This window comes from Apium graveolens, chromosome 11 (assembly GCF_009905375.1).
Source record: "Apium graveolens cultivar Ventura chromosome 11, ASM990537v1, whole genome shotgun sequence".
Classification (NCBI taxonomy): Eukaryota; Viridiplantae; Streptophyta; class Magnoliopsida; order Apiales; family Apiaceae; genus Apium; species Apium graveolens.
The window spans coordinates 205,815,693-205,839,499 of record NC_133657.1 but is presented as its reverse complement, the minus strand read 5'-3'; the positions used below and the strand labels follow the sequence as shown (position 1 = coordinate 205,839,499).

Genomic DNA, 23,807 nt, shown 5'->3' with positions numbered 1-23,807 from the left:
GTCCGGTCAAGAGCAAATAATTGTTGCAGCACAATATATGTTAGAAAGATTCAGCCCGACGTTTCGGACTATTAAATCTAAATCAAAATTAAAATAAAAATTCAATTTAATAGTCCGAAACATCGGGCCGTTACGGTTGGTATCAGAACAAGGCTTCGATCATGGGATCTGTGAGTTATAGGCCCACCACATTTCCGTTATGCTTATTTCATATTATCACATAACATCTGCCCCGTCATTTTGTAACAATTTTTTATAATTTTTTTATACGTATAACACAACTCTTTATTATTAAGTATAGTAAAAGAAAACGATACATTTACAAGGCGACTTTGGGTTCAGAAACAAATGATCTTAACTTACGAAACCATTGAATAGTAATGCAGTACAATAAGTTACTTGCTTCTGAAATGCATGTCACTTGTTCGTTGTTTGTACGTTTAATTATTTTGTATATAAACGAACGAGACGCACTATTTCTTGAGGGAAAAAGTAATTACAAGTACCTAATATTAGGTCGTGTGGGTTCAAATCTTGCACATTGAAAGAACAACAGTTGAGCACAGTCATGAGCTTGATTATCATGTAATCTAAAAGTCTTCATTTTATTAAAAAAAAAATTGCTAAAATTGTAAGTTTAGTCCGGGATTGAGTCTAGATTAGCCTCATTGTTCCGTCTAGGAATGTAATCGAGCCGAACCGAGTTGAACATGTCAGGCTCAAGCTTGATTAAAAAATTTTGGGTTCGATCTCTAGTATGATCGAGGCTTTAATTTCAAACTCGAAACTCGGTCGTAAAAGTTCGTTAGGCTCGAATTCGGCTAGAAAGTTCGAAGAGAATTTATCAAATATTAACAAAAGCTCGAAATATGATAGGTTTGGCTCGAGTTCGATTCGATTAAATATATAATATAAATAAAATACTAAATATTTATATAAAAATATATTTATAATAAAAAAATAAAAATAATAGAAGCTCGATAAGGCTCGCGAACCTTACGAGTCGAGTAATTTGAAGATCAAACTCGGCTTGGTAAATAATTTGAAAAGCTCGAGTTCGGCTTGATTGTTACCGACTCGAATTCTAATATTTTACGAACAGAACTCGAGTAGCTCACGATCGATTTGACTCGTTTACGTCCCAATTTCCGCCCAAAGTGTTACTACAGTAACTCATATTTTGATAGGCTCTCATTTCTCAGCCAGATATATGGAAATCACATGCTATTATGCTGTCCACGAAATCTTCCTTCTTTTAACCAAAAACCCACTAGATATTATTTTATATTCATTTATATGCACAAGCTGTTACTACTATAGTATTATTTTGCCCCACCCATGCATTAAAATAAAACACTCATATCAATCCAACAATGCAACTCCCGACATATACCCACTAATATTTTCCTGTTTTCTTAATAACAATTAATTATAATTATCTTTGTGATAAATCTTTAGTTAATCTTTACATTACATGTTTATGTAACTTGGATAATCTTCTAATATTATATTCTGGGGCTTATATATGCTTAGGTATCTTATTTGATTCTATATTTGTGGTGAGATTTGGCAGTCAGGACAAGATTCTTGATAGGTTTTGGAAAATGGAGTTGAAACTGTGTGTTTCAAAATCTTTGTCTAGGCCTTTCTTCAACTCCAGTCACATAGCTAGTCAGAAACTCTCACCACACCTCTGTTCTTGCAAAGGTAAATGCTATATTCTGTTGATTTTGTGAAAATTGTAAAGAAAGGCTCATGATCTGTTAAGTTATAAGCTCAGGACACTCGCTCTGATACCATGTTAAGTTACTTGCTCTCGAGGATGGCCTCGCTCTGATACCATGTTAAGTTACTTATCTCGACTATGGCTTAATTGGATCATATGTCTCTAACATGATCTTTTTTTTAGTTTTGAATTTGATTTTGTTTGCGTTATTTATAATTTATAATTTATCATTCTCTGTTGTTGTGAAAATGTTGTACACTCCTTACTTTACCTTCTAATTATGTTCTACCTTAGTATATGAAAATATAGCTGATTTGCTTCTGTCTTGTTTATACTGCTTTCTTTGATTTGTTAATGTTTAGGTAACTTTACAAGGGCTGCTTATTTGAGCACTTCAGGGAATACTATGAATGCAGTTTCGAATGATAAAGTAATGGTGGACACTTATTCATTTCAAATGAATGGAAATAATGGAGCAAGCCCAACTATATATTTCAGTAAAAGAGTACTTGACTATCTAGATGATGAGTATGGTGGAGTTGTAATTAATCCCGAAAATTTACCATCTAATCCAAGTGTTTTTGCTTCTGTGCTTCGTTCATCTCTTTCGCGGTGGATGTTGCAGGTGACTTTGAATTTGCTATTCTGAAAGTATCTTCATCCTATGAGCTATTGATGTTAATGTGTACACAATGTAGTTGATGGCTAGGATTATGAAAACAAATTAACTTTGCTTTCGGGTTTCTCAATTCTCATCGCGCTGTTTGTGATTTTACATTTCCTTATAATTGCAGGGAAAGAAAGGAGTTTGGCTTAAGCTCCCTCTAGAAAAATCTGAGCTTGTACCGATAGCAGTAAAGGTAAAGAAATCAATTAAAGATACTCGATTTTTCAGGCCTTTTACCTACATGGTAGATGCAGTATTTTGAGTTTTAAACTGTGGTTACTTCTTTATTATTTAGGAAGGATTTCAGTACCATCACGCAGAAAGAGAATATCTGATGATGACTTACTGGATTCCTGAAGGACCTAGCATGCTTCCTGATAATGCTTCTCATCAAGTTGGAGTTGGGAGTTTTGTGATTAACGAACGTAATGAGGTAAGATTTCTATGCTAGTTTTCTGCAGGAAAAAGAATTATGTTTTCCCAATATACTGCATCAAATCACCTTACTAGCAAGTCACAAGGACGTTTGTTTTATTTAGTGGTGGCTGCTTCAAGTATAATATGGAAACTAGAAATTCAATCCCCTCCTTATAATCTATCCATCAAGTCCAAATTGCATAAAAATTGAAGATTTCTATTAAATCTCTGGAAACGTATATTTGATGGCCATTTCAGGTGCTTGTAGTGCAAGAGAAACACACAGCACCAGCACTTACTGGCCTGTGGAAATTACCTACTGGTTTCATTCAAGAGGTTTGATTCTTTGAGTTTTGCACTATGATTGTTGCCAGGTGTTCCGATTTTGTAACTGTTTTTATTAACATTTCAGTCAGAGGAGATATTTACCGGAGCTGTAAGAGAAGTTAAGGAGGAAACTGGTGTAAGAACTTCATACATAGTTCCTTGATAACATTACAGCTATCTTGTAGTAGTGTGTATTCACGAGCTTTTTTTCCTGTCTATGTCGCAGATTGACACTGAATTTGTGGAAGTTGTAGCTTTCAGGTACAAAGAAAGTTTCCCCTTTTTTCCCCTTCTGAAGTCATATCGATAACATATTATTTATCTACTTTATTATCTTGTTTTGGAGAACTAGTAGTAGGATAATCGAGTGACATTCACCTAAGAAATATCTAAAAAATCAAAACAACTACTCATATTAAAGATACAAAAAAGTAGCAGAAATAAATCTGATGGAAAATTTGTCCAAAATGTACATCTTCTAGCAGCTTAGAGAGTACATAGCTTACATGTACAATACACTACAGGGGGGATGACTTCTTGACTGAGTGTCTGATAGTTTACTAGGGCCTTGGGGATTTCTGGTTAAAGTCCACTGATCCGTATTTCCCTGAAGTCATAGTTTATGCGGTGTTCATAAGTATAGTTGCCACAGTCTGCTATGATCCAATTTCAGATATACGGAAAGAAGGGATATTAATCACATCCTTTTAATCCTTAAAAATTACCAAATAAAAGAGATTTATTATAAGCAGTAATTCCTAGATGTCGTTGCCTACCTTGATTTCAAGTTTGGTGTTACTGTTATCCTTAAGCAGAGCATTTAACTTTCACTTCCCCAGAAACTTATTGTTATACTTCTCATAAGCATGGAAGTGTAATTGCAGGCATGCTCAAAATGTGGCCTTCCAAAAGTCAGATTTATTCTTTGTCTGCATGTTGAGACCGCTTTCAAATCAAATCATAATTGATGATATTGAAGTTCAAGCAGCCAAGGTAACACAACTTGACTTAACAATAATATAATGATCAGTTTCGTAGACAATAGCCAGAATGATTAATCTGGTGAGCTATCGCTCTCTATGTATCAACGCTCCTTGCTAATTGAACCTATTTACAGTATTTGTTAGTGTAGAACCAATAAATTTGCTAACTATCATCCTATTTATCGATCATCACAAGAGGCAACAGCATTTTTATTAATTTTCGCAGTGGATGCCATTAGATGAGTTCAGAGAACAGCCACTTATCCAAAGTGACAACATGTTCAAAAAGATCATTGACATCTGCATTGCGCGTCTAGGAAAGAAATACTGTGGACTAAATGTTCATCCAGTAGTTTCTAAATTCGACGGGAAAATGTCTTCATTGTACTACAATATAGTCGACACTTCAGATTCCAACTGTCAGACCACATCACTCTGAAGTGTCTCAGTGAAGTCTCGGATGAGGAGTCTCAAAGCAAAATACATATGTGCTTTCCTGCTCAAGACAAACACTACAGCTTCAAGAAACTTTGCCAGAACTGGTCTCATATGTACAATTCACATGTATAGTCTTCAAGTCCTGTATTCAACACTCAACAGAGATCTTACTTGTGTACATAATTCATTCGTCATAATAGGGGAGTAACTCACTGAACTGGGAAACATAGCTTGATTTATTTATATTATAAATAGGCGGTAGTCCACGTCAAGCGATTGTTCGCTTGATCATCAAAATGTTTGTTAAAGAAAAATTTTAAAAATAAAGTGCCTATATAATGACGTGACTCACTGCATTCACATACATGAGGCGATTGTCAGCAAAATATTCTTTAATGACGTGACTCGCAACATTCACTTTAAGATACTCGAAAATTAAATTGTAATAGAGAAAAGAATAAACAGTGAAATTAGATGTTGCTTATTGGAAATCATATCCTTGATCTTAAAAGTCACCTTAGAAGAAAAAGTCCTATTATATCCGGTGAGAAGATAAAGAACATGTTTGAGTAAATTTAATATTTTTTAAACTAGTAAATTAAAAAAAAATTACTTATAATTAATAATATTGAAAATGATGTTTACCAATATGAAATTTAAAACACTTTTTCCTTAAATAAACAATTATTCCGGCAATAAATAATTCTACTCCTGCCTAATTATTCTACTTTTGTCACAAATTGAATAAAATATAAATGTGTGAGTCAAACTTAGTTTTTGACCACTAAATAAATCAAACAAAAATCTAACTAACTATAAAAAACAACTGTTAAAAAAAACTATACAAAACAAAAATTATATGCCTACAATAATTCTCTCTCTCTCTCTCTCTCTCCTGACAACAGAGCATTCATTCTGTTAATCACACACCTTCAAGAATTGGAACTCAATTATGTAAGCTCTCTCTCTCTCTCTCTCTCTCTCTCTCTCTCTCTCATGTTATACTTACATACTTCTGTATCTATATTTCTTGAACTTCATATCATTCTCTTTACTATTCTGTAAAGCTACTAGGGTTTTTCACTTGGATCTACTACAATTCTCATTAAAGTTTGAATTTTTACACTTCTTATTACCATTCAACTTAATTATATATATCATGTGTGTATATTTAGTCTTTATATAGTTTTTTATGTTTTAAAGTTTTGATTTTTATTATGGGTTTTGTGTAATTGTAGTTCTTTAGGAATTTATTAAGTGATTCTAGTAGATATTGAGCTTAAAATAGAGAATTTATGTCTTTATTTGCGTAATTGTAGTATATGTAAGTTCAATAAAAGTTGTGATGTCGTAAAGTTTCGGTTTTTATTCTGTTTTGTTGTGTAATTGCAGTTGTGTAGGGGTTTATTAAGTAATTCTAGTAGATATTGAGCTTAAATTAGATAAATTTATGTCTTTATTTGCGTAATTGTAGTATATGTAAGTACAATAAAAGTTGTGATGTTGTAAAGTTTCGGTTTTTATTCTGTTTTGTTGTGTAATTGCAGTTGTTCGGGGGTTTGTTAAGTGATTCTAGTAGATATTGACTTTAAATTAGAGAATTTTATGTCTTTGTTTCTGTATTTATAGTATATCAAGTTCAATAACTGTTGTGATGTTGTACAGTTTTGATTTTTATTCCATGTTGTTGTGTAATTGCAGTTGTTTAGGGTTTTTACCAAGTGATTTTAGAAGATTTTGAGCTTGCATTAGTGAAGGATATAGTTCTTGAAAGTTGAGGAGTGGAGAGGGAAGTGTGTGTGTATATACACAGTATGCGTTTGTTTCCGTCCAGCTCATCTAGGGAGCAGAAACAGAATGGAGGAAGCAATTATGCTCCTTTGTATCTTAATGTATATGATCTTACTCCAATTAACAATTACCTTTACTGGGTTGGCCTCGGAATTTTCCACTCCGGTATCGAAGGTACACATTTTTCTCAGAGTGTTAAAATTGCATCTAATCGATATTTTCCTTTTTTATTCTTTTTACTAGGTTTTGATTACCATTATATTTGGAATAATTAAGTATCTGACTACGCGTTATATATTTCATTTGTGCTAGATTATGTATGGATTTGATAGGTATTTTGTTTAAGGATACCTTTGGGATGATTATGTCTGCCATATGATTAAGAATTTGGGATGATCGTAGTTACATACTTACATGTAGACTAATATACGGAAATTGGTACTTAATGTAGCTTTGTTCATATTTCTATTACTTGTTTTCAGTATATTACTCAACTACCTGGAAGGCTTTTATTCACGAAATGCATCGAGTTTATACTGGTTTGCTTTTTTGATTTAATGTAAAGCTCACGTAAGTAGTTGTGGCTTGTGAATACAGATACTCTTGATCTGTCATATTAATTTTCACTTAGGTTGTACATTTGCAACAGAGATTGAGAAATGCTTTACAAATTTAAATGTTAATGCGAGATCGACTAATAGTGGAGATGCGAAGTATTTTAACTTTGTTTTGTTGGAAAAGTCAGACGAGAATCTATAGTTAAATGCAGTCAAAATATGGTTTTTGGGGATAAAATCTGTGTTCACTTTCTTTTTATTTCAATGAAATGTATGTTAGTGCTGGAAACAACTCATGTTTTACCCATTGTACTCATGGATACATGGAAAAAGTAAAATACCATCACCTTCTAGAAGGCTTCACCTTTCTTTTTCTTTATCTTGAATGGGATCTCCAATTTTATATTCCCAGAATCCTTTCTTTAAATCCTATAGGTAGGTTAACTTTGACTACTGTGAATACTTTTGCATTAATTTCTGATAACTAGCAATCTCAGCATCTTTGTCATGAGACTCGTGACTTATCAAGAGTAGAAACTTAATGGTTACACGGAACATCATTAGTGAATGCATGGTGTCCTGTAATTATGTTTTTTCTTCCTAATGTTTCTCTTGTCTCATGTTTAATCTTAGATTGAAGTTGAGACAGTTAGAGTAAACACTACGCAAACCATTTTTTGTTGGTATTATATGAATTACAATGCCATTCTGACATGGTTCTTTTCCAGATCTTAATGCTTGCCTTTTATATTGTTGTGTATGTCTTTCATTTGATGAGCAGTACATGGTTTAGAGTATGGATTTGGAGCCCATGAATATTCATCAAGTGGGGTGTTTGAGGTGGAACCCAAAAGTTGTCCAGGCTTCATATTTAGGCGTTCAGTACTTTTAGGGAGTACTGATATGTCACATTCAGAGTTCCGTTCGTTTATGGAGAACCTCTCTGGGAAATTTCATGGTGATACATACCATTTGATTGCGAAGAATTGCAACCATTTTACAAATGAAGTGTGTTTGCGTCTCACTGGAAAGGCCATTCCAGGGTGGGTTAATCGGCTGGCCAGATTAGGTAACAAAGTAGAACCTGTATTTTTGTTTTGGAAGTTTCCCTTGCCCGTCGTCATGGGGGAGGGTTGCCTTTACCACTATACTAGACCCGCAACCTCCCATTATTTTTTACTTGAACTTATATATTTAAAAGTTTCAGGTTCTTTCTGCAACTGTCTATTGCCAGAAAGTATTCAGGTCACAGCAGTGCCAGTGAGACATCTACCTGATCATCCAGTATATTCTGGTTAGTTCTTCTCATATTAGATAATTTTGGTATTAAGGTTCATAATTCAGCTCTAGTATTAGAATGTATGGTCTCCTTGTCATTGATTATTTTATTATTATTTCATCAATCGTGGATCGTAAGAGCTCACATATGAAATAGGAAAATTATGCCAACTCTAATATGAAATTGTTTTCAGCAAGATTTGTGATAAAAGGGAACTTATCTAAAGAGGCATCTTCAGAAATAAGGAAAAAAAACGGCTCGTGTATGAAACACCCAATTTGTGCTTGATCTGATTTTACCTATCAATATGCACTTTACGGCTTTTATATTACATCATGCCAAGAAATAAAACTCGTGTATATATTATCTTGCCAACTTAGCTTTAACATGGAAGTCGGCATATTTTTATAATACAAATCTTCAGTATTGGAGTTCACAATTATGAGTTTAGGAATTAATGTGGAACAAGATGTTTCCAAAAATAAATTCAAACAGTCCATTCATTGTCACTTAACATACTACATAAGCCTAGGACTAGGCACTGCACAATTTTCAGTATGAGCTGATGGTACACAGAGAACAAACAATTTTATTCTCTGAGTAGTTCTGTATGGGAATTACAGGAAAAATAGAAAAGAAATGTAAACACACTCAGATTATCGTAATAGCTTTATATGGGAATTACAGGAGAAATGGAAAAGAAATGTAATTTTGTATCATTGAGCATTACTGACTTGTTTAGATATAATTCTGATTAAAAACTAAATATGAAAAATGAAAGCAAAACTCTGGGGATTATAATCCATGAAATTATAAGTAAAGAAACAAAACGAAAACATGACATTACATGTGTTTTGAGATTCTAGGTTAATGAAATGCTATCCAGTAGAATAGACCGCAAATTGGATGTCTGTATATTTTTGAATTTATGTTAATGTGTTCCGAATTTTGTTAATCAAGATACAGATGATGGGTCAGATTCTGGCGGATCATTTTTATCGGTAGAGACTGTAGAGGAGGATTCAGATCACCACCTATTGACTCTGCCAAATAGTGATGTGGCATTTTTGAAAGACCAACCAGTGAGGGTAGCAAAGGAGCTACATTAATTTGTTTTTTCTTCCATCCAATGTATCAACTTTCTGTTGGATGCTGCTTGTATCTAATGTATTTTTACGAGTGTTTTAGAAGTAACATATCATTCTAGTATTCAAGTGCGTAAATGTTGTTTACTCGTACTATTTGGAAGCCAAAAAATTTAGTATAATCTCAACCTTGCAAGTTAATCATCTTTGGTAGCTATGCTGGAGTTATTATAGAGGAACGAGATATATATTTACTGTTAGCTGTTATTGAATGGAATTGCTGTCAAAATCCACCTGCGGCAGAAGGCAGAAAAATTTGACAGGAAAATAAGTTGTAAGGTTTACTTCAGAATATGAAGCCCTGACCAGTGAGATGTAAGCAGCACTTTCTGGTTCCCCAAAGCTGTTTACTGGAATGTTTTATCTGATTAACATTTAATTACGTTTTTTCGATGTCGTATTATATCTTTTGCTATCACCAAATTCTGTTGAAGATTATTTATCAGCCCCTTTTGCAGCTGTGTTTTTTCGCTATACATACATACCTGTAAATTCCATGTCGATTTGAATGAAAGAACTTGAGGTCTTTTGGACCATATGCGGTGGATTGTTGGTGGATTGTTGGGTATGGTACGAATTTGTCTTGGATGTTTCTTAAGCGATGATTTTAGTACAAAAGCACCAAAAAAATTTTATGACCTGTAAAGAACAATTTAGGTACTTAAGTTTTTGTACACCTTATGACTAGACATATCTAAACATGATACTGAAAATCTACGAGTTCACTTCCATATTACACCAGGTTGGATTAGTACCAACGCGACAACTGACCACAATGTCCTTAGAACAATTCAACATCGACATCTATGGTAGAAATCATAAGAAAAGAGTCCGAGCCATTCGATTTTCCCAGTCGAGACCTGTTGTTGGAGGTACAGCAGTTGAAATGGAGTCGACGGTGATAGTACTCATAGCATGGACTGGAGGGGGCTCAGCCTTTGTTGTTGATGGGTAAACTGACAATGTTGTATCGAGACCTGTTGGAGGTACACAGGTTGAAATGGAGTCGACGGTGATAGTACTCATAGCATGGACCTGAGGGGGCTCGGCCTTTGTTGTTGATGGGCAAACTGACGATGTAGGAGCCGATGAGGGGACAGCAAAATGCTGACATGAAGGACATACGGTGAGGGTCGTGGGGGGGATCATTTGCGCGGAGAACTGAGGAGACAATTTGAATGCCCTTAATTCTTGCACCTCATTTCGCAACTTCCTGTTTTCTTCCATTAGAGTCTGGCAACATCTCTTCAGGAACTCACAGTCAACTGCTGTTTGCTTCAACTTTGTCCTGCATATACCAAAACTTATACAGCGATTTTTTAAATAATTAGTCTTGTATGCTTTACAAATGAGTATTGTTGCGAGCATTGAAAATCTACCTAGCTCACAGACACTTAGGCTGCCTAAGAGGTACCTCTGCAGATTTGCCTACATTTTTTTGTTTTTAAGCACTTGACTTTTTGCAACCAAAAAACATGAAACATTGAGATCTTAGATTCTAATAATTCTATTGCAAGTGTAGTGCTTTATGTTTGTAGTTCCTTAAAAGATTAAAAACAAAGTAGTAATAATGGAAATACAAAATTTCTCAAAATTCACACTCTTGATATCCCAATTCCTATGCAACTTGGAGAAATTTACCACTTCATATATAATCAAATAATAGCATTTTGCATCATAATAAATGCAACCGAACCATTTAAATATGCATATATTATGTATTTAACAATTTCCAAAAACGAACATTTTAAAAAAAAAATTTAATTTACGATTCTTGTCAGTACTAATCGAGCCAATGTCCAACCACAAAAAGGGGGCCATTATACGTTACAAACGTAGACTTTCTTGACTACTACAAATAAAAAACGAACTAGAGTCCAACCACGAAAAGCGGCTTTTATACGTCAGGAACCTCGATCTTTCTCAACTACTTGCACTGTCACTCACGTGACTCGATTTAAACCTATACTCTATCAATTACGCAAAATCCTATACGCGACAAGAAAAATCGCACGAGAATTGTCACTGCAGCACATGAAAGGTGAAGCATAAATCCTTTCAGGCCAAAAGATGATGTTCTCCCATTTATCCAAACTAAATATAGCAATCTAATTGCAAAACATAAGTTGTGACCATTAAAATGATAAAAAGAACTACCTCACCTTGCCCTTCTGTTCTGAAACCAGACCTCCACTTGTCGAGGTCCCAAACCCAGTCTCTTCCCCAAATCAATCTTTTGCTTCTGCAAACAAAACGCACCGGACCGGTTACTAAATTTACCACTGTTAATTTACTGTCTAGTCTCGTTTAAATTATAATTTCATAATATATATTTTTTCTGAATAAAAGTTTTATGTTTAAACTTTTATTCAAAAAAAAATTAAAAAAACATTATGAAACTATACTTTATAGAAGTCTCGAAATACGTGCAAACAGTGAACGTAAACATCTCAGTGGGACGGAGGTAGAGTACATTTTAACTACAGCGATTAGGCATATAATTGTCAATGTAATATCTGATTCTCCTTGTTAAAAGAACTGTAATTTCAACAATAAAATGAATCAAGAACCCGTCGCGCCTTAATAAACAATAGAATGAGAAAGGCTTAATTGTTATCAATTAATTTGAAGTACAGAAGGAAGTTACAACTTACAGGGTTCAGAGTACTGTGTTCTTTGAAGCTCTCCTCAAGGATAACAGCCTGGTCTTTCGAAAGCCTCAACTTTTTTCCACAATTATCGCCATTTTCATGGTCCTCACTTCTGGAAAATTCCATAACATCCTCTCCATTGGCTACCTCTCGGATCAGACTCCTTTTGTTCCCGCTCAGACTTGACAGCGTGCTGTTGGGGGGCGACACGACAAGTTCGTCTTCCACGTCCCCTGTCGGTGACCTGTTCACGTCTATTCCTGTCAATGACCGTCTTCTATCCACCCTGCATGTCTCCACTTTCGGACCTATATAGATATTGGTTACGTTTCTCGTTAAATATTGTGGGAATCGAGCATTTTTATGCTCTATTTTACAGGTTCAGGGTTCGATTCTGGCTCAATCCAGAGAATTATTAGGGAATTGTTTGCTAGTAATTCAACGGATATTACTCTATTAGCTTATAAGCAAATAGGTACGATAAAAAATAATGGCATCTCTTGCTACTAAAAAAATATGTCACGTGGTCAATGAAGTGTTGGTGCTGTGGTTGAGCTCTTGTACCCCTTACGGGAGGTCTAGTTTGTCAACGAAGTATTTGTATACTGATTGAGCTCTTATACCCTTTACGGGAGGTCAGGTGTTCGAAACCTGACGTGTGCGTGTGTAATCAATTAGAAGAAAAAAAATGTCGCATATCGGTGGTAGTTCAATAATTTATTGACATAGCATGCAAGTTATAAAACGATAATTTGCAAAAGTATACCTGATGAATGAGATGGCAAAGTGCTGATTTTGGGAAGATGATTAGTGGCTGAAGAAGGCTTTAGATTCAGCTCCTGTGATGATGAAAGATTAGCAGTTTGATTACAAATATTGTTAGTGTTTGCAAGTTTGTGTTCATGATCGGATGAGCCCGGAAAGCTCAAGCTTAGACTCAAACCAAACTCTTCACTTTGTTGTATCATCATGCTTTACTTAACTAGTACAGCTCACATGTTGCAACTATGGGTTGCAGTCTTGCAGAGGTTGGAGAGAGATTTTTATGGAGAGAGAGAGAGAGGACGAGAGAGAGAGGGAGAGAGAGAGGACGAGAGAGAGAGAGGGAGGGCGAGAGAGAGAGGGAGAGATGAGGTTTAAGTGCTTACTAGAAGACGACTAAATCTCTTTGGAAGCGACAAGGGGTGAGTGTGGCCGTGTGGGTAGTAGAGGGGTTGCCAAATATCTCAATCATATATAGCACTTTGCCCCCTTCGTTTTGTACTTGTGCTTCTATCATGTTCTTTATTTTATTTCTTTTACTTAGGTTGGGTATAGTAGCTTTATTTTTACGAAATATTTATTTCTATCGAAGAACGGATTGTTTAGTAAATCATTGTCAAAAAATTGGTTGTAAATAAACTTAATTTCAACTAAATATAACCGGTTAATTGTATGGGATCTGGTCGTGACAAGCAATGATCGTAAACATCGTGTAAAATATTTCCGAGAACAATAAATTTAATATCCAAAATTGATATGAACGTAGGGATATAACGTCAGTCTAACATCACTTAATTTTTTAACTTTAGAATTTTTTAATTATTTACGAAAAAATTTCACACAAATAATTTATATACAATCGTTCGGTGTGTATCAATTTTCTTAAAAATATTAGTAAAAATGGGTCAAAACTAACTAACTATCTGTTGGTTAACGTTGTAGTAGGTCTCTTTACCAGTCGAAATAATAATTTTTAATTTTTTTTTTTTCTGAATTAAAGTTTTAGTTATATATTTTTATTCACAAAAAGAAAATTTTAAAAGTTATTATTTTAACTACGTAGTCAAAACACTTAGAAGTGTGTGCATAAAAGTCAAACGTTATGTAAAAGAAAACAGAGGGAGTACGAATTTTTGTTTTGACAGAAAAATCACACGAACACTAAATACACGATTGAGATGTAATGTCAGTTTTGTGTTTACTGTATGGATACACGACATGAGTTACACGCAATAAATATATTTATAAGTAATTATTATTATTTACTATAAATATGTATATTTATAATAAATAAATGTAAATGTAAATATAAATATGTATATTTATAATAAATAATTTTAAAACACTGCATATTTTTATAATATTATAAGTATAAATGATATAAATGTACACATTTCATGAATTTTGTAAATTTTTACCTAAAAATTCAACATTTATATTTATTTATTTATCTAATAAAATTTATATTAATATTCAATTTTATATGACAAGACACGAAAATGGAGGTACGTGGCCTAAATGACCGATTTTGTGTTTAGTCTTTCGGTAAACGACATGAACGAATTGATGGATCTACTCCTGCCCTTACAAAAATTGATTTTGTGGGTGACATGGTATGTTACGTGACACATTGTTCACGATATGGCCCCCCTATTTGAATAACAATCCGAGAGCTGCTCGATTTTGATATCATTTTCAACTGATCGCTCGGTTATATTTGGTTGGAAATATATTTATAATTTACTAAATGATCATTTTTGACTATATTTCCAATCATCGGATCTATATTTCCAATCATCGGATTTGATTGATTTTGTTCGATAACACTCATTTTTAATTAATAATTAACGGTCATTTTTAAATTGGTCGCTTTTGACCGTTTTCGTTGCAGTGCAGACAAGTCGGTCATATTAAGTTGAGGACAAAGCATAGTAAAGATTGGACGGAGATGAGATGTTCGCAAAGGAACAAAACAAAGACACTAGCTTTACACACCATCTACATCTATCTAGGTCCTATATAATGGCAAATCTTTTCAAACCCCATATCCCACGAGAATATCAAGATTCTCAAACAAATTCATCGGCCCTTTGAATGCAACCAATTATATTTTATCCATTGTTGTCTTGAATTTCAATTCTCGCTCACTCTCGTTCTGAATTTTGTATTCAATTATCAGTTACTGATTTATTACAATGAATATTAATTTGTAAGATATGTATATATAAGGGAATGATCAAATACTAACCAAATTTAAAATAGAAATTTAGAACTAATCAATTTAATCAAATGGCCTCCCTAAAAGCACCTCACCCAACTACTCTGCACCATCTCATACCCAATTTCAGTTTTTCCCCTCCGTTTTTAATTTGACTTTTCCCGTCAAACCGTAACTTTTTTTAAAATCCGATTTCACTGTATTTTTCTACATCTCTCAACGATCGATTTGCATATTATATATGTTATATTTCGAAGTAATTTTAAAAAAAATATTTGGTTTCTAATTTTTATTTTAAAATTGGTTTCTATTAAGATAGCATATATATATATATATGTTTAATTATGAAAAGAAAATACAAATATGTGCGTAAATATTAAAATTTAAATAATAAAAACACAACTGTGCATGCATTCGTTTCGTGCATGTGTCAACAAGTATAAAATAAAGTTTGAGATGCATGTAGGAATAAAGGCGAGCATAGGGGAAGATGGGATGAAAAATAAATTTAGTCTATTTTTATCCAATAGGATATTGGACTGTCCGGTGGAGTATTTATTTTATTTGAGATACTCAACTTTAGTGGGGTATCGTATAAATACCCAATTATCAGTGGAGTATTTATACAAATTGGGATATCTAGTTAATAATGCAGTATTCAATGGGTTAAAATTAACCATTTTTTCTGAATAATTATTTTTGTTAATTTTTTTTAATTCAATTTTTTTTGTCATTTTTTCGGAAGACGGAGAGATGTTGCATATATGAATATTATGGTCCAACAAGCATATGATTATATAAATCAGGGAGAGAGATAAATCAGGGACTTTCTCTTTTTTCGATTAAATTTATCCCTTTCTAAAAGTCAAATTTTATATATTTTATTTATTTCAATCATACTATATTTTTCTTGACAAAAAATTCATACTATATTATTATATAAATTTATATTTGTATAGAGTAAAGTTATATGGAGTCTACTATTTCATTGAAATCCTGAAGTCTGTATATCTTGTGCAAGTTATATATTACGTAAAACATCGCAAAAATATATTATTTTGCTATTCATGTTCTGCAAATATTATTATTTTAGCAATACTCTTGCAAATTCTATATATTTTGCAGGTAAAATATTGTAAAATATACTCCCCCATCCCACTGAATTCTTAACATTGGGGGACGGGGGACCGGCACGCATTTTAAGGCTCCCGTAAAACATAATTGCCTAATAATTTTAAATATTTTTTTTAAAATAAAAATATAATGTTTAAATTTTTATACAGAAAAAGAAAATTTTAAAAATAAATTATAGAACTATACTTTATAGTAGTCTTAAAATGCGTGTCAAGTATGAGAAAAAAGTATGTAAAGAATTCAGTTGGACGGAGGGAGTATTATTCTGCAGAACATTCATATTCACGTTGCATAACATAATATATTTTGCAATATTTCACTTATGGAATGGATGAGATTTGCAAGATTTCTATTAAAATAGTGATGTTTAAAAAATATGATTCATATAATAATATGTTATGCAATGTTTTATTTATAGAACAAATATGAAATTTAGGATTTCAATGAAATGGTAAATCCGTGAAACTTAACTCATATATATAATAATCAAATATATGTACAAACAAAATTTAAATAATATATATACTTGTGTCTTATCCATTCATTGATTTACACTTTTTTCCTGTTGGACTCGTTCACTTTTTTTGACAAATATGACTTATAATCTTACAAATAAGTCTATGCTCTAATAAATTCTGGAAATAAGCGAAAGTCGAACCAGAACTAGGGATGACAACGGGTCAGATTCGGATCTGGTATAAAATCCAAATCCAAATATTTTCGATTTATCCAAATCCGTCGGGTTTCGGATTAGATCGGGTATTTTTCGGCTATCCAAAATTATGAATAATATAGTCAAATTTAATATTATTTAGACATGCAGACACCATTAATTACATTTGAATGTTATCTAAAATTAAAATAAAATAATTAATAAGTAGTCAAACACATTAAAAGACATGTAATATTTAGTATTCTTATCACAAATGAATTTTTGTTGTAAATATTTGAAAAGTATATCTTAAATAATAAAATTATTTTATTAATGTGTTTGATTACTTATTAATTATTTTATTTTTATTTTAATTTTTGAAAAGTATATCTTAAATAATAAAATTTGATAATCATAATTCACCAACAAACTTGACAATTAATCTACTACTACTTGAATAATATAATAAAAATATGTAAAATACACATTAGATCTAAATTATAACATATAATATATTATTTAAGTGTCGAGTTTTAACCGGATTTGTATTAGGTTTCCGATTTCGGATCGGGTATCGGTTCGGTATCGTTGAAATCTAAATCCAAAACATCGAGTTCGGAATGTCCAAAATTTCGAATTTTGGATTGTATGTTCGTCGAATCGGATTAATTTACCATCCATGCCCAGAACCTCTAATCTATGCTATACTATTATAATCAAAACATATAATAATTTGGTTGGTTGGTTAACACCTTCCAAAAAAATGGTACCACCTTCTAAAAACACAAATTAAGATTTTAATATTATTTTTTTTAAATCACAAATGTGACTAGGGGTGTACACGGATCGGGTTGGGCGGGTTGGGAGAATTTAGCAACCCAATCCAATTAGTTTGGGTTTTCAAAATTTCAACCCAACCCAAACCGTTTAAATTTATAACCCAAACCAATTTGTATACTTCGGTTTGGTTCGGTTTGATCGGTTTATTAAATATACAAAATTAATATAAAAAATTATAATAAAATATAAGGTTTCAAAGTTTAAAACACTTGAAAATAGTTCAAAACAATATTACAATCCTCCATATTGAATAGTCTTAAGCATCTAATTTTTAACATCAAAAGTACAAATAATATTGCTTACGCTTTAAATATTGGAATGAATCATTAATGCAAAAAATATAACACTAATCAAACATCTATTGTTGTTACGAAATGAACTATGAACACGGAGGTTATAAATTAAATTTAGAGTTAGAGATATATGGATCTATGTAAATGGCCTAAACATAATTTTGGATTAACTTATTAGCATGTACATATATATTTTAATCGGGTTGGGTTGGATTGGTTTAAAATTATCGAAAAGCATATCCAACCCAATTAAATCGGGTTGACATTTTTTCAACCCAACTATATATCGGGTTGAAAAAAATCGGTTTGGTTCGGCCGAAATAGGGTCGGTTCGGTTTGGATTGGTCGGGTTGGCCAAACCGTGTACACCCCTAAATGTGACGTACATACATACAAACAATTCATTGTGATCACAACATAGCGTACTCCTCCTCTGAATCTTCTTGCATTCGAATAACCAACCGATGCTTATTTTAAATAATATAAGAAAATATATATATAAACAATTTACATATTACTAATTATTTTAATAATATTAATTATTTTTAACAATCTATCCATATTATTAAACTATATTATTACAAGCAAAATATAAGATAATTTAATTGGTTGCTTAACACCTTCCAAAAAAATATTAGAATCTTCTAAAAACACAAATTAAGATTTTATATAAATTTTATTTAACATAAAATTCTCTCATTAATAAATTAATATTCACAATATTATTATCTCAATATAAACATAATTATAATAAATTAATATTCACAATTTGTACTATACTATTACAAGCGAAATCATGTTTCGCTTGGCCGGTTGGATAACGTTTTCCTAAAAAGTATGTTAACATCTTCCAAAATAAAATTTAAATAAATAGTATAATTTAATTTAAAAAATTAAAACATGTATCCAATATAACTACAAACTCTATAAAAAATTATTCAGCTTAATTTCTAATGACATTTAACTTCTTTTTCTTATCTTTTTTTTAGGAACCAAACACTTTCAAAATTAATTTTATTAATTTAAATTATAATATAACAAAATAATATAATTTACATACAAAATTATGGAAGAATTTTTATGATTTTAACCCGTACATCGCACGACTTATTGACTAGTAATAATAAATACACTCTTAATCACTTTAAGACATCCAAACATACTCGAATTCATCTATTTATTTGCACTACCCTCCACAACTTGAGACACATTTCAAGACCTCTAATAATAGAGAAACAAAGGTACGTGTGGGGCCAAGTGAGAGGGGTGGGGGAGAAATTGGAAGCCACGTGGGAGAGAAGTAAAATATTAAATATGTGATTAAGAAGTTTTGTTTGGTGTTTCACTACTCATTTAGTAATTTTTATCGGTAAGCGAATACTCCCTTCGTCCTTTTGATTTTGTTATCAAAAGAATTGGGCACGAGAATTAAAAAATATGTATAAAATATTGAAAAAGAGAAAGAAAAGTGGGTGAAGTGGTGGGACCCATTAATTTTTAATGTATAAAAGGGAGATAGTGGGGTAAAAGTAGTGTGAAAATGAAGGAAAAATAGGGAAATAGAGGGACTCATTGACTATTTTTGGTAAGTTTTAAAATGTAAAGAAACGGATGAGACATATCAAAAAAGAAAGTATAAAAAAATGAAAAAGACGCGGGGGGTAATTTCTTTCTATATTCACATGAATGAGAACATGTGTTGTTATTGTCAGTTTGCTTCCTCCTCAACCCCACTCTATTTCCGCAGCCGTGCATATCCATCTATTGTTTATCAATATTTCCGGTGTTGATCACGGTATAAATAAAATCGAACATTATCTAATGATGTGTTTAAATCGATATCTATACTATTATATTCAAGAAAAACCGTTAAAGATTTAGTTGTTGGTGGTTATGGGTCATTGATCATTCAATCCAGATCAAATCTATAAGAACCGTTAGATTTATTCTTAAAAATTAGTATTATTTAAGAGTTATAAGGTTCGAATCTTGCGAGTAACATATTAAAATTATATAAAAATAATAGTATTCTTTAAAAGTTATAAGGATCAAATTCTGCCAGCAATATACTAAAATTAGAATTTACAATATATAATGATAAAAATAACCGTGTATCGCACGGTTATATACTAATAATAATTAATTCTGAAAACGTAAAATTTTCTTTTCATCTCACATGAAGAGATCACGAGTCAGTTCGACTTAGTTTTTAGATTAAATTACAACCACAACTAATAATATTTTCGATTTTAAAATTTGAATTGATATTTTTGATTTTATTGTGCGTCGTTTACTATTTTTTTGTACTTTATTCGACGATAGATCAACGAAGCGGGCGCGGAGAAGAAACACTTTCAAGAAATGACAAGATAAAGATTTGGATTCTGTTTCGATTTAATATGATTCGATCTCGTCAATTTTTACCGTTTTCGGTTTAAAAGTTACTAGTATATAACCTGTGCGATGCACATTCATTTTATAATTATATATTATAAATTTTAATTTTAATAATATGTTGCTTGTAGGATTCAGTCTTATATCACTCGAATAATAATTTTTAAAATTATATCTAACGGTTCTAATCAATTTGATCTGACGGCTCTAGATTGAATGAACAAACACCAACAATCAAATTTTCAATATTTCGTCTTTATTACAATAATATAGATATTACAACCGAAAGTAACATACAAGTATTTATTCTCAGTTCTAATTCTAGCTGCGATTTTACTTGGCCCAAATATTTCAAACTCCAATTATTTTAAAATTGGCCTTGGACTCCTAGCCTACCTCAGAGTTAATATGTAATAAGCCCGGCCCATGAACCATTGGACCTGGACCAATCGAACTTCAAATAATTTGAATTTAAAATTTCATGCTGAGAAAAATATGGAGAAGTGGCATTACTAGTGGACAGCCCCAGTTACCGTTTTAACCGCCACTTTCAAATTAAAACACCACTGTAAAAAAATGATCAAACAATATTTTTATTTTGGAATTATAAAGAAAGCATGCATACGAGTCAAGAAAAAATGATCAAGAAAGGGCCATGGACTGCTGAAGAAGATGAAATATTGCTCAACTTTGTGGAGAAAAATGGCCCGAGAGAATGGAGCTCCATTCGATCCAACAATCTTTTGCCCCGAACCGGAAAATCTTGCCGTCTTAGATGGGTTAATAAACTCAGACCCGACTTGAAAATGTAATTTTTTTACTTGTACATGCATAAACTTTCTTATTTTTTAGGTACATTTGATTTTTGTTGTATTTTTAACTCGCTTGGTGAAACGGAGAGAGTGTGATACTGTTGGAGCATTTTTTTTGGTTACTGATATTTGTTTTTGTTATGTTTGGAACAAAAAAGTGGGTGCAAATTTTCAGCAGAGGAAGAGAGAGTGGTGTTGGATTTACAAGCAAGGATTGGTAACAAATGGGCGAAAATCGCAACACATTTGCCCGGAAGAACTGATAATGATGTCAAGAACTTCTGGAGTTCTAGGCAGAAGAAGTTGGCCAGGATTAAGCACTGTTCTCCAGGCAGAGACCTCAAAAACAAAGGAAAATCTTTGGTCGCTCAAGAAACTCAAAATTTATCGGTATGTATAGTGGACTCGTTAAATATACGTCTTGTTGTTGTGTAACGTGTATCTTTTTTGTTCTATGATTCAAGTTATGTGTTTGATTCATCTTGTTGTCGTGTTTCTTTTTTTCTATGATTCAATAACAACCTGAACTATGTTCTATCATATAACATAGCCTGAGATTCGAGAGACCTAGTCGAAATCAGTTTATGGGGCCCTAATATACATATTTTATGGAAATTAATATATATTTACTAAAAGAAGTTAGAAATTTTTGGGGTCCTCATATGTCGGGGACCCTAAGCGCAAGTCTTACTCGCCTATAGCCAGGGTCACCCCTGGACTTCTATGTTTGATTTGATAACATCAAAGGTTGAAGTGGAAATTGTAAAAGTTTAGAAAAATTTACAAATGCTATAGTTTATTTTGCAGGCATACAGGAGCAATACTATAGATCAAGTGCCAGAAGGACCATCTTCACAATGTAGTCAATCATGCTCACCTGAGATGCTCAAATTAGTGCCATTACCGGATCCAGTGAACTTGTCTCCTTTACGCGCACTTGAGACAGACGAAACCAACCTGATACCTTCTTCAGAATCGCAGTTTCTGTTAGAATTCCCTGAGATCCTGCAACAACCTGAATTGCCACTTTTGCCAGGACACAATGCCATGAAATTGATAGGAGATGATGAGCCACTTATGATGAATGGTAGCTTATTTTCGGAGGGGCTTGCAACTCCTGATTGCTTCTTGGATGATTTCCCAGACGACATGTTTGATTATATTGAGACAATGTCAAGCCCATCAGCACCATGATTCCTCTGTATCTTTGTTTGACTCTCTGGTTAAGATGTAAAAACATCAAAATATGTTAACATATATAGAGTAACATGTAGTGTATTGTTAAGATACTTGTGAACTAATCTTTTAGCTTGTCTAGTATATGGAGCTTGTAACATCTTTTCTGTGTTTATGAAAAAACTTATATAAAGATCTCATCCAACTCGTTCTACGCTGTTATAACATGATATCAGAGCCCGATTTACGGAAGAATGAAGATTAAACTTTCGTATTGCCTTTGTGGTGACTGGCATGCCACAGAGTTATGTGTAACAATATGATAAACAAGGTTATATTATATATGACTTGTTATCCGAATAATATATATGTACCCACTTCGCTTCTCCACCGTCCAAATAGATTTTAAGTACTTTATATATTTTGTGTTTATTATTATTCTTATTATAATATTCCCCATCAGCTCTCTCTGTAAAACTTAAAAACAAATATAAGCATTCGCGTCCTTGTGGCTGAGACTTTAATTTGGACTGAGAGTCAAGTTTCGATCGGGCATAATTTAAACGATGTTAAATGAGTTGGCTTGTGAGAGTTAAGTTTCGAGTCGGGCATAATTTAAGCGATGTTAAATGAGTCGGCTCGTGAGAGTCAAGTTTCGAATCGGCATAATTTAAGCGATATTAATCGAGCCGAGCCGACTCGTTTAACTAATCAAGCATAAACTTTTAACCGAACTCGAGTCGTTTAGTTTCATGAGTCGAGTCAAGCCGACTCGTTTAACTAAACGGGACGATTTTAAAAAGTCAATCAAATCCAGCTCATTTAATTTTAGACTTAATCGAATTTAAACATTTAACCTAACTCGATTTATTTAATTTTACGAGTGAAGTCGAGCAAATGAGTCAAAATGAAAAGAGTCGGATCCTCTCGACTTGTTTTTTTTGAAGTGAACTCGACTGTTTAGTTAAACGAACTACAGTTCCCGAAATCATTTCGATCGATATGGCCATAAGCAGGTTGAAGTTTAGAAAACAACTTCAAAACATAATTCAATACAAATAAGAAAGTGAAATTTAAAATATTAAACTTACAAATAATATGATAAATACGTCACACACGAATATAACTTAGTGCTATATTATACATATTTCATCCGAATTTACTTGATGTTTGATTTTTTGTGGTCAAATTGACCCAAATTTGGCCGTAAATTAAACATCGATCTTTCTTTATTTTTAAAAATTGAAAAATACATATTAAAGTATACGTAGTTACTTTCTATATGAAAAATACATATTAAAAATACTACGTATACTTTCTATATGAAAAATACATATTAAAAATACTACGTATACTTTCTATATGAAATTTTTGGTCAAAATTAGATTAATTTGACCGTAAAAAATTAAACATGACAGATAAATTGAGACGGAGGAAATATATTAGAGGTCAAAATTTATTAAATTTGATTGATAATAATTAGCGATCAAATTTAATTCCACTCCGCATTCCACTTCGTAATTTCTATTTACACCTGACTACTTG

The 23,807-nt window shown here is 32.4% G+C and overlaps 3 protein-coding genes across 10 annotated transcripts; 2 read left to right on the top strand and 1 right to left on the bottom strand.

Moving 5' to 3' along the window:
* Positions 1-1,311: 1,311 nt before the first annotated feature.
* LOC141697563 (nudix hydrolase 8-like) lies at positions 1,312-4,922 on the top strand. Of its 3 annotated transcripts, XM_074501997.1 has the most exons (10): positions 1,313-1,707; positions 1,781-1,843; positions 2,089-2,351; positions 2,521-2,586; positions 2,689-2,826; positions 3,069-3,146; positions 3,223-3,273; positions 3,364-3,398; positions 4,022-4,130; positions 4,347-4,922. In XM_074501997.1, exons 3-10 carry the CDS (start codon positions 2,133-2,135, stop codon positions 4,557-4,559), a joined length of 909 nt encoding a protein of 302 aa, XP_074358098.1. In that variant the 5' UTR covers positions 1,313-1,707; positions 1,781-1,843; positions 2,089-2,132; the 3' UTR covers positions 4,560-4,922. The 3 variants fall into 3 exon arrangements, with proteins under 3 accessions (XP_074358099.1, XP_074358098.1, XP_074358097.1); XM_074501998.1 differs by lacking the exon at positions 1,781-1,843 and having other exon boundaries at positions 1,312-1,707; positions 4,326-4,481; XM_074501996.1 differs by lacking the exon at positions 1,781-1,843 and having other exon boundaries at positions 1,314-1,707.
* A 445-nt stretch (positions 4,923-5,367) lies between these two features.
* LOC141697062 (deSI-like protein At4g17486) lies at positions 5,368-9,474 on the top strand. Of its 5 annotated transcripts, none has more exons than XM_074501260.1 (5): positions 5,368-5,512; positions 6,260-6,523; positions 7,688-7,975; positions 8,114-8,200; positions 9,152-9,474. In XM_074501260.1, the coding sequence occupies exons 2-5, from the start codon at positions 6,373-6,375 to the stop codon at positions 9,292-9,294; spliced, it is 669 nt and encodes a 222-aa protein (XP_074357361.1). In that variant the 5' UTR covers positions 5,368-5,512; positions 6,260-6,372; the 3' UTR covers positions 9,295-9,474. The 5 variants fall into 5 exon arrangements, with proteins under 5 accessions (XP_074357361.1, XP_074357359.1, XP_074357360.1 ...); XM_074501258.1 differs by having other exon boundaries at positions 9,146-9,474; XM_074501259.1 differs by having other exon boundaries at positions 8,108-8,200.
* A 440-nt stretch (positions 9,475-9,914) lies between these two features.
* LOC141697061 (homeobox-leucine zipper protein HAT4-like) lies at positions 9,915-13,212 on the bottom strand. 2 transcript variants are annotated; one of them, XM_074501254.1, is made up of 4 exons: positions 12,748-13,212; positions 11,985-12,289; positions 11,493-11,572; positions 9,915-10,633 (listed from the first exon to the last, which is right to left on the bottom strand). In XM_074501254.1, exons 1-4 carry the CDS (start codon positions 12,950-12,952, stop codon positions 10,147-10,149), a joined length of 1,077 nt encoding a protein of 358 aa, XP_074357355.1. In that variant the 5' UTR covers positions 12,953-13,212; the 3' UTR covers positions 9,915-10,146. The 2 variants fall into 2 exon arrangements, with proteins under 2 accessions (XP_074357355.1, XP_074357356.1); XM_074501255.1 differs by having other exon boundaries at positions 9,917-10,618; positions 12,748-13,210.
* Between the last annotated feature and the right edge of the window lie 10,595 nt (positions 13,213-23,807).

Bases quoted from the DNA above. Each gene is read 5' to 3' on its own strand.
- LOC141697563 (XM_074501996.1), top strand. From the start codon at position 1,605: ATGGAGTTGAAACTGTGTGTTTCAAAATCTTTGTCTAGGCCTTTCTTC. The intron at 3,147-3,222 runs GTTTGATTCTTT...TTAACATTTCAG, and splicing joins CTACTGGTTTCATTCAAGAG to TCAGAGGAGATATTTACCGG. The intron at 4,131-4,346 runs GTAACACAACTT...TAATTTTCGCAG, and splicing joins TTGAAGTTCAAGCAGCCAAG to TGGATGCCATTAGATGAGTT.
- LOC141697061 (XM_074501254.1), bottom strand. From the start codon at position 12,952: ATGATGATACAACAAAGTGAAGAGTTTGGTTTGAGTCTAAGCTTGAGC. The intron at 11,573-11,984 runs GTAAGTTGTAAC...TTTTGTTTGCAG, and splicing joins AACACAGTACTCTGAACCCT to AAGCAAAAGATTGATTTGGG. The intron at 10,634-11,492 runs GTGAGGTAGTTC...TCGCTGTATAAG, and splicing joins TTTCAGAACAGAAGGGCAAG to TTTTGGTATATGCAGGACAA.
- LOC141697062 (XM_074501256.1), top strand. From the start codon at position 6,373: ATGCGTTTGTTTCCGTCCAGCTCATCTAGGGAGCAGAAACAGAATGGA. The intron at 7,976-8,107 runs GTAACAAAGTAG...TATATTTAAAAG, and splicing joins TAATCGGCTGGCCAGATTAG to TTTCAGGTTCTTTCTGCAAC. The intron at 8,201-9,145 runs GTTAGTTCTTCT...TTGTTAATCAAG, and splicing joins TGATCATCCAGTATATTCTG to ATACAGATGATGGGTCAGAT.